The 9,996-nt window shown below is 43.3% G+C and overlaps 1 protein-coding gene across 1 annotated transcript in view; it reads right to left on the bottom strand.

Moving 5' to 3' along the window:
- The window catches only part of LOC104273299 (arginyl aminopeptidase-like 1), a 10,738-nt gene extending 6,997 nt beyond the window's left edge, over positions 1–3,741 (bottom strand). The window contains 4 exon segments of the mRNA XM_009868589.1: positions 873–1,108; positions 2,282–2,398; positions 2,807–2,958; positions 3,589–3,741. Of these exon segments, the coding sequence (XP_009866891.1) occupies positions 873–1,108; positions 2,282–2,398; positions 2,807–2,958; positions 3,589–3,741 (658 nt within the window).
- Positions 3,742–9,996: the final 6,255 nt, after the last annotated feature.

Here is a 9,996-nt window from a genome sequence, read left to right as displayed (position 1 = left end):
TTTCCCTAAACTTCATTATCATCAGCTCACCTCCAAAAAACAATATGCATGAATAAAACTAAAGGCATCCTTCCAATCACTCTTGTGGCCAACATTTCCAATTTTTTTTCCAAGATTGTCTACAGTGGACATGCGAGAATACATGTGGTACAGGCTTTTAAGAACATAACAGAACAAATTAGAGAAGTGTATGTTCCCATTATTCACTTCAAAACTGAAAACAATAGGAATTATTTACTATTTATGAATTCTAAAGACAGCACCATACAACTGACCTACGAAATTCACTGATATAAGCAAAGGCAGGGCTGTACAATTCTACAGGAAGCCTCAAGGAGATACCACACAGCTACAGAGATGTGTCCATTTGTTTTTCTACGTGGTATCGCCATCACCATTCTTCCCAACACTAGGTAGCTGCCAACTGATCGGAATTAGACAGATACACTGCTCCGAGGACAGTTATTTCACAATGTAACCAAGATGAGTTTTCCTACATCTTTCTCTGAAGCATCCTCTGCTCACCTTGCTCTGACATATGAACACCTGCCTGGTACCCAACAGTAGTTCCAAAGTTCCTGCCAACATCCTTATGACACTGTGCTAACACATGCACGTCCCTCAGAGCCCCTGAGGGCTACTACTGAGGGCTGACTACTGGCGTGTCAGGTATTGATTCCACCCAAAGCCAAGATAACATCAGGCTCTAAGCATCTGAGATGTTCAATGCAAAGTTTGGGGCCATGTGCATTCCAGGAATTAAAAAATCAAACCAGCGCCCCACAGATTTTTAAGCTCCTGACGCAAATGCAGCCAACTCTCAGTTATGGGTTAGAGAGGGAGCACAAGGAGGAACATTCCCGCATTGGTACCGTAGGTCTCGGTGGTGATCCGGCGTTGGGCGTAGGTGGCCAGCCCCTCGCTCAGCCACATCTCCTCCCATGTAGCGTTGGTGACTGCGTTTCCAAACCAGCTGTGGGCAACTTCGTGAATGACGTCAATGATCAAAAACTCATCGCTCTCCAGAATGGAAGAGATGATGAAGGTCAGGCAGGGGTTTTCCATGGCAACAATAGGGAAGGATGGAGGAAGAAAAACAATGTCGTATCTAAAATTAGGGAGAGAGAAGAAAGAAGGGAGGAGAAAGAAGATATTTTGAAAGACATACACAGAACCTTTCTTTCTTTAGGGAAGGCTCTTCTGAGATTTTTTTTGTCACTTAAGGAACAAAGTTCTAGACCAGTGGTGCCCAATTCTTCTGATCAGGGGATCACAGAGTTTATTGTCTTGGCTAGGGACCTGCTCACATTCGGATGTAAAGACCAGTCAGCCTTCACACGCGCAGCATGCTGATCCAGCACTGCCTGGGAGCATCATGCTCCCTTCACACACACAAATTCGTATCAAGTTGTTTATGTGAGAGCCAGAACCACTAAGTTTACTCTACATATACTATCACGTAGAGTGTTGAGTCCACAGGTTCCCAGGAAAGAGAGAGGCTGGGAAGCCACTGAATTCATTAATTGATTCACAGTGTCAGCAAAACAATTCTAGTCTGCTTCAGAACGTAACAATACTGTTTGGGTTGTTTTCTAAATTTCTCCACTAATGATTAGCACTAGCACATCAGTCCTTGTTCTTGGATTATTTCAAGCAACATTTTGCAAGTTAACAGCAATAACAAATTCTTCCTGCTTACCTTCAGCAAAGAAATTTACAGGGGGCCTTTGCAAACATTTTCTCCTATCCAAAGAATGAAAGCATTCTCTCAAAAACATTGTCTTTTAATACACAGTGAAGCTTAATTTCAGAAACTATTAATGTTTTTAGGGTCTAGGACTCTCAGTGAGTCTGTACCAAGTCAGGTCTTCAGCATCCTCAGGAATACCACAGGAAATGTATCATATGTCAAGTACCATATGTAAAAATAAATACATGCATTGAAAACCACCATACTTTTTAAATGGTGCCTGGCCCAACGTTGGACTTGCATCACAAAACACTGTAGTATGAAAAATCTCCACTCACCAGTGAAGATCCACTGTTTAGAAACCTCCAGTTCTGCCCACTATACCTGGCAAAACACCATCGTGCCTCCATGGTCCTCTCTGCCACTTGCAGAGACAAAACTCCAGTTTGTTTCCAGCTACTACAGTGCTGCCAGTTGAGAGTCTCATCTGTCCTGCTATTGTCAGCTACCGTAGGTAGAAAGCATTCTCATTTCTCAAGATTGTTTTATTTTGTTCCCATTACACATTCCTGAGAGACTTATTAAACTCACCTTCCCCATATGTATGGGCCATACAGACTCTCTGCAGCAGTCAACCAGCGCTCAACAATGCCAGAAAGCTTGCTGATGGCTGTTGGCAGCAGGCAAGGCTCTGCCCACACTCTGCTCCTGTAGGAAAACAGAAAACATCAGGTGATACTTCAGCAAACTGAATTATCTCGTAGAAAAAATAGCCTGACTTCTCACCACACTTCCATGTATGGTAATAGTGCTAAGAGGCCTCATATCAGACTGAGATCTTGTTTAGGCTGACACTATGGATATATGGCAAGAGGTAATCAAAGATCCCTGAAATCAGGCATTGAGACAAGTAGCTGTAATGACTACAGGGACAATAAGCAGGAAAATATCAGTACCATGAATTTCTTTACACCCAGCTAAACCTCAAACTCTCTGAACATTCACAGCTCATGGTCCCAACTGTTGCCTTATCAAAAACTCGACACATTAACTACTTGCTACACAAAGCACTGTACAGAGACATAAAAAACAGAATCAACTCATTGCAAATCTTACCTTGGACCTATGTCTGCATGTGTAAGGTCTCCTGCCACCAGGGCCACTAGGTAGGCAGGAACTGGATATTCCATGTAAAACTGATATACACCTTCCTCTTCCAAGTAGGTACTTTGGGTGGCACTCATCAACACCTGTATGCCCGCTGGAGCCTGGAAGATCAACACCATACACACCAACTCGCTAGATGATCACAGCTAAATGACTACACCACAGATCTCGCTGGGATTTGTCATCTGTGCCCAGGGATGTACTTTAAAAATAAACATGTAGATAACACAAAAGTTTAAGATTTCTGTGAGGTTTTTATACCACAATCTGCCCAGCCCGTGATAACATATCAGCCAAAAATATTACGCCTCTTACACTGCATGGGTTCTTAAGTCAGCTGCACCAGGAGTGCCCACATATCAAATTATTTCATCTACACAGAACACAACATTATTTGACACTGCTTTCATAAAACTTGAGTTTTTTCCTTCCAAGAATTGATAAAAGTTGAGTATTGTCATCAATAACCACTACCAGAAGCGATCAGCCAAATTCTCTCTTTCATATTATCTATTTCATGGCTACTCTTTCAGTGCTGAGTAAGGGGAAGGCAAGACTCGAGCATCATAGGCAACAGAGTTGCTCTCTGGCCCAAGAACCAGAGCGGGCTCTAAAACAAAATCTTTTTGTAACACTGATTATCACAATTAATACTACAATGGAACTGTGCTTTCACAAGCTAGCAGTAGCTAAGTGCTGCACGAACGACTCGGAGCCGTTCGGTCACGTACCTTGACAGTGGCTGAGTAGGTGCATTTCACTGCTGGTGTGTCAAAGCAGGGTAAGAAAGGGCGGTTACACACTGAGTGACCCTGGGTGAAGACAAAAGGCTTGGCGTTGCCGTACGTCAGTTCGGGATCCAGCCACCAGATCTGTTGAAACATAATGGGAAGAAGAGGTGAGGGGAAGGTGCAGGATCCCAAGGACAAACTGGCAAAAAAACCAAACGTGAAATCAAGAGGATTGAGAGGCGAGAAGAAACACCTCAGCCATACAGTTCCCTGGATGAATACCTGGCACAAGGCACGTCTCCATTTCTAACAAGACATCTTTCGACTCCTGTTTATTTGCTGTGACTATTCTGAGTAATCTCTTACTGTCCAAATATTGACTGGTGCCACACAGCGTAGTGTCTTCCCGCCACTCAGGACTTCTGTTGTATCAGTTTGTTTGGCTAATAACAAGTCCCTAACAAACATCCACATAACCTTCTTCTCAGAGAGCACTCTGAATATCTTCTCATTTTTAAATCAACATGAACAGGAGCAGTAGGGGTCAAGTAATGCAAACTAGGGAAAAAAAAAAACACAACAACAAAAAAACCAACCAGAATAAACCCAAAAAGTAAAAAACCCTGAGGCTGAGCAGTGTACACAATATTATCTCTGACCCTGACACTGTCCTGCTGGCTGAAGCATCAAACATTTTGACACTGTGCAAGAAAGTCAGTATATGTAAGAAACATCTGGTCAATGACACTGGAGGCCTCTTTCTACAGAGCAGATGATAAGATTATGGGTGGTCACAAAAAATCAAAAACACAACAATAAACATCACTGAGCATGTCAATTTTCAGTATCAAACAGCAAATAAATCATGAGTTGGACCCTCAGCAAATAATTAGAACAGATGAAGAATAAGATCAAAAAGTGCAGTTAATTGCCTTTTTGGTTTTTCTGTTTTAAATGCAATGTTTATGCTTTCACATGCTCCCTGCCTCCAACTTTGAAGTGTAGGAACAATTTAAAATAAGAATTCACTTGCAATTCTAGAACTCTAGAGCTGAACTTTTACAGAAAATATCAAATATTGTGAAACTTGCAATAAATTTGGAACCCCTGGAAGTCTTGGGAACAGTTAAGCACAAGGAACAAGGCTTCCAAGTCTGCTGAATTCTTACATCAAAGCAACCAATAAATCTGAATTCGGGAAATAGCATTTAGTGCAGACACTACTAAGGTTCTGGTCCTCACGAGAAAGCAACGAAATACTTACAAAAGAGAAGCCTGGGTACTATGTCTGCTCTCCTTTAACAACCTGTTACAGTTCTGTCTCCTAATTAACCTCTCTGTGGTCCGGAAGTCAAAGTTTTCTCCCTCTGTCCTACAGGGTTACTCTATCTTCTTCCCTGGCCTTTAGATCTTTTTCCTCAGACATTCTTCTCCCAAATCATCCACGCCAGCTGCACCCTTGAGGATCAGTGAAAGGTAAGGAAAGGAAACAGACTGTCAGCAGCTTTTAGTTATTCATATAAAGATTCATGCTTCTGCTGGCAAATGTGTTGGTTGTTGGTTTTTTTTAGGTGGGAGGCATTACAAAATTAAACCCCTTTATCTAGAAGTAAAATAAAACTCCAAGCAGCATTCTTACTTTGAAATTTAAGATTATTCTCTTCTGTTTCAAGTCTGCTGGGCCTGAAACGTGCTTAAAGCATGACTTCAGATGAACCTTGCCTCGCTCACACGAGGGCTCAGGCAATGCAACTGCTCAAATCCACGTGCTGCATTTCAGCGTATCACTGGCCAAATCCCTCGGTCACAGCTGAGGTGCACTCCATAGCCGCAGATTTCCACACCACGCGGATACCTGCATTTCACAGCAATGAATATCGTCTCTGCAATGTGACATTGTGGAACCGGAGACAACTATTCCAGAAGGCATTTGGAGGCACGTCTCACTGAAACCCACAGCTTGAAATAAACAGCTTTCACCTTGCACACACATAAAAATACAAGTGATGTGTTTGAATCCAGGGTAGTAGTTTTCTAATGATCCAGGAAGGAGGCTCAAAATTAAGGTTTTAAAGATCTGCCACAATGCCAACTTTAAAACACTCCCCTGATCAGTGGCTTTGTGCTCGTATCACAAAAACTCAGATTAATGATCCGTATTGTTGGCCTTGCCAAAGAGACTCACCTTTCTGTTTCCTTTGCTTTTTGAGAGACAAAAAAGGCTAACAAAGAAAACAAGATAAGACACTACCAGCCCTAAGTTGCAACACTTGAGTAGGAAGGAAAAAGACGATGTCTTAGAGGAGAGAGATAAGGGGAAGTTCTCCCTGACCAGCACAGGAAGAAAACATAAGCAGGAAGCAAAGGGAAACTAAGAAGCTGATTCTTGTTTACAAGAAACTACATAAATTAAGGATAATTTCTTTCCAACCAGTCCCCCTTTATTTGACATTTGGTTGAAGTTCAGTGAAGCACCAGACCTACAGGCCAAGATGGAAAACATTTGCCACAGGATGAAGTATTTTTTCCCCCCTGTTTCCTAATGTCTGCAGCTACACAGTCAACCTCCATCTCTCTCTCCAGATGCACTTGGAACAATGATGAAAGTTATCCTGAAACAATATAAATAGATCTGTCATATAAATAGACCAGGCTATGCTGCCGGACAGAGGCAGGGCTATGGACTGGGGAAAATGAGTGTGAGCAGCATCCCAGAAAGAAGTGCGAGGAGCCGGGTACTGCCAGGGCAGGGGGTGGAGCAGAACCCAGGGACAGAGCAGTACTTGGGGCCATACTATCTACTCTGCATCCAAATCCCCCCGGTGCTCCCCCTCGGAAAGAGATGTGACGTCATCATAATGCTCATCAATTTTATCTAGTTTTTCATGTATGTGGGAGAGCTGTTTCACACATTAAAACTGTTCTATGATGCATTTCAAGTAAAAAAAAAACCACCAAACCTGCTGCTTAGCTTCTAAGCTGAACAGATGATTTGGGCAGTCCAGGTTTTCCCCTGCCCACATACCGCAAAGAAGCTCACACTTCATAAGGCACCTGCCAAGAATATAATTTTTATTGACTTAGATTGTAATCTTTTGCCCAAATCCGGAAAATGACAAAGGCAATTAGCTAAGCCTCTTTCACTTTTAAATCTCTCCATGTTTCTACCTGTGTTATTGAAGAAGCTCCCGAGAAGAGCTGTAGCACTGTAGCTTCTGTTCTAGACAAACAACAAGCCGCTCCATCCGATGACGACAAAGTAAACCGCACATCCGAGAGGCAGAGGATGTGACAGCAGCAAGGCTCACCTGGACAGCACGGCACTCTAGGAGGGCTGAAGAATCAGGACAAATCTAATGGAAGTTTCCAGCACTGCAAATAGGGCTGTCCTTTTTGGTAAATCCTGAAGAAGAGTGAATGCTATCATTTTTTTATAACAGAATGCAGAGCAGGGTTTGCATTTAAGGTTGCCATGGAAAGAAAATAGCACTGGTGTTAATGTGTGTGCTGCCAAATCAGAGGTGTGACACAGTGGGCAAGTGACAGATGTAGATGTTTCTCTCTAGGGGGAAAAAAAAAGAACTTGTGAAAGAGTATTCGTAGAACCAAGAAGTAAAAGGGGTGAGGGAAAAATTCCTCAGAGCAGGATTACCACCACTGACACACCTGGTCAGTGGGCGCCTTCACCCTCCACACCGTGACACACACACCACGTTTAGGACAGTCTTGCATCTGATGTGAACCAGTGATGTACCAACGCAACTGATTTCCTAATGGCACAGGGAGCTGGAACGCTCTCTGAAAGGCAGCTTTAATCTCTCAGCTGTCTCTCAATGTCCATCAAACAACCAAAGATCTTGGCTCCTTCCTCTGCAGGAGAAATAATGGGACGGTCGAACAACATAACCAGATGGCTCAAACCAAGTCTAACAAGGCAACAGGTTTCCAATTTTAAACAGACGACTGTCTGCACTGCTGATCTTACTGCCAACACTCCCATGCTGCACTCTAACATGACTTTACTGTTTTGTAAGTCCCACAAGTATGCTAAAGGTCCCACAGAAAATATACCCTGACCTAAAAAGATTATATTCTGAGAAAGGGCAAAGACAATAGAACTTTTAGAAAAGAGAGATCTCATACTGTAAAGCTGCTTCACTTAGAGAAAAGGGGCTGCACGGAAACGTACTAGACATGAGTATAAACCAGTTTGCTCTTATACAAGTAGAGGTTACTCATCCCTACTAAAATGCAATGCCAGGCTGAAAAAGAGCAATGACCGATAGCACTACAATAGCTCGAAATGACTTTGGATCCAAAAAAAATAGTTCAGCGTGCTGAACATGAAGGGCTAGAACAGGTGCTACTCGAGGACAAATATTTAGCCAGCCAAAACCTACAATAGTGAGCGTGGAAGCGTGGTACGATTTATGTCAGTGAGCACGCCTGCTTCTACTTTTCAGTATCACTTGAAAAGGGCAGTGCATGCCCCTGACAGTGTAACCATCAATAATCTTCTGACACTAGTCCTTGTACCTTCGTTTCCACTGAAGCAGTACACACTATTAAAGGTACAGTAAAGACTTCAAAAAACAAGATGATGAATAGCTAGCTTGCGTCTGATCCAGGGGAAGCAAGACAAACAACTGAGGGAATAGAAAAAATGCCCCACTCTCAGCATCTTCAATCAGGGAATATTCCCGCTGGACTGTGTGCAGAGCCAAGGAGGCAGCACTAATGCAAGGGGAGGCTTCGGATAACTTCTAAAGCTGAGTCTCAGGCTGCCACTCCGTTACATCTCTGAGATCATTTCTCCATAGACACCGCAGGACAGTCTGCCCCTTTGGCAATAGGGCTGGCAAAACGCAGGAGAAAGCACAGGCTAGCCTAAAATAAAACCTTTTGTTCAAGAGGAGGAAAGTATGTTATCGTGTACTTTGGGAGGTATGGCTCAGCCCGACTGATAATGATTATAGAGCACGCAGCAACGCCGAATTGGCTTTAAAGCCTTCCCACCTCAAACAAGGCACAGAGTGGTCAAAATGAACAGGCTTCTTCATGAAATCTTAAAGAAAAATAAAGAACAGAATCTTCTGAACACATTGTTGCCATGAAAGACACCTCCCATGTACCCCTTCAGTGCAGAAAATCTACAGCAGGCTATTGCACAAGGAAACACTAAAACCAAGAGTTCCAGAGATGAAAAGGAACAAGAGCCTCCCTTACAAGTGGATCTCCGTTTTAAAAAGTGCCAGAATTTCATCTCACTTTTGCACTTTTAGAGAATGACTAGCATGTTACAAAGTGATCATACAACAAAAAGCAACTTCTGTCAATAATAACCATCATGTGGAACTCGCTATTCCAAGTGAGCCAATACATGGAGACTATACAGATCATTCTGAAGATGAAGTTTCTTTCGTGGACTTCAATGTACTATCAAAACGAGACAGAAAAAGATCCAGCAAACTCATTCCACTCAGCAATGCTTTCATAAGAAAAGGCCCAGCATGTACTCTCAGCAGTCTGATCTAGTGGGGGATGTCCCTGCCCATGGCAGAGGGGTTGGAATCTTTAAGGTGCCTTCCAACCTGGACAATTCTATGATTCTACTTGCTATTAGGTTGTTTTGCATGAAAATATTACGTTCATCTCCTGCTGGATATGTTGTAATAGTCAAATAGATCCACACATTTACCATTTTTGACCGATGCAAGGGCAACACCAAACCAGCAGGCTGAAAGTCAATTCTGTTAGCCATGACAGGTGCATCGCAGTTCAAGACTTTCGAAAACCCACTCCTTTTGCAAGTAGATTGATCAAACACATGAAGATTGTGCTAGTTTAATTCCCAATCCGAGCAGACTACACCAAAAAAAACTGGTGTTCCAGTGATAACTTTAGATTTTCATTGCCATAACTTCTTAAAACGACGGGCTCTGCTAGACAGCACCTGAAAGGCCAGAGGCAAAGTGCTTCTAAGCACCGGGGCTTTAAAAGAAGCAGCAGAGTTTCCAAAGCATCTCACTGCTCAAGAAGGCTAATCCATACAGACATGTCCAAATTGGTGGTTTGAGCCATTTCTCATCCTTTTTCCCAGATAATCTGTAGCAATACATGGGCTCTCCCCCTGCTCTTCTCACAGCTCCTGACCGTGGCTCACGAGAACTTCAACCAGGGCGCGATTGTGCGAGCACCTGGCAATACCCACGGGGAAACTCCCGCATCGGCGCGTTACGTCCCTCAGCCCGAAGAAGTCGGCAGAGGCAGGAGCTTTCAAATTTCCACGCTCCTCGCCAACAACCGCCGTGCTCTTAAAGGATGACAACAACTTTAAAACGACTACCGTCACGGGGGATGAACAGCCTCGGGGGCCACGGGGAGAGGGAGGAGGGTGGCGAGGCGGGT

This window comes from Apaloderma vittatum, unplaced genomic scaffold (assembly GCF_000703405.1).
Source record: "Apaloderma vittatum isolate BGI_N311 unplaced genomic scaffold, ASM70340v1 scaffold42424, whole genome shotgun sequence".
Taxonomy (NCBI): domain Eukaryota; kingdom Metazoa; phylum Chordata; class Aves; order Trogoniformes; family Trogonidae; genus Apaloderma; species Apaloderma vittatum.
Note: the sequence above shows the minus strand (reverse complement) of the source record. Positions and strands in the feature narration are given on the sequence as shown.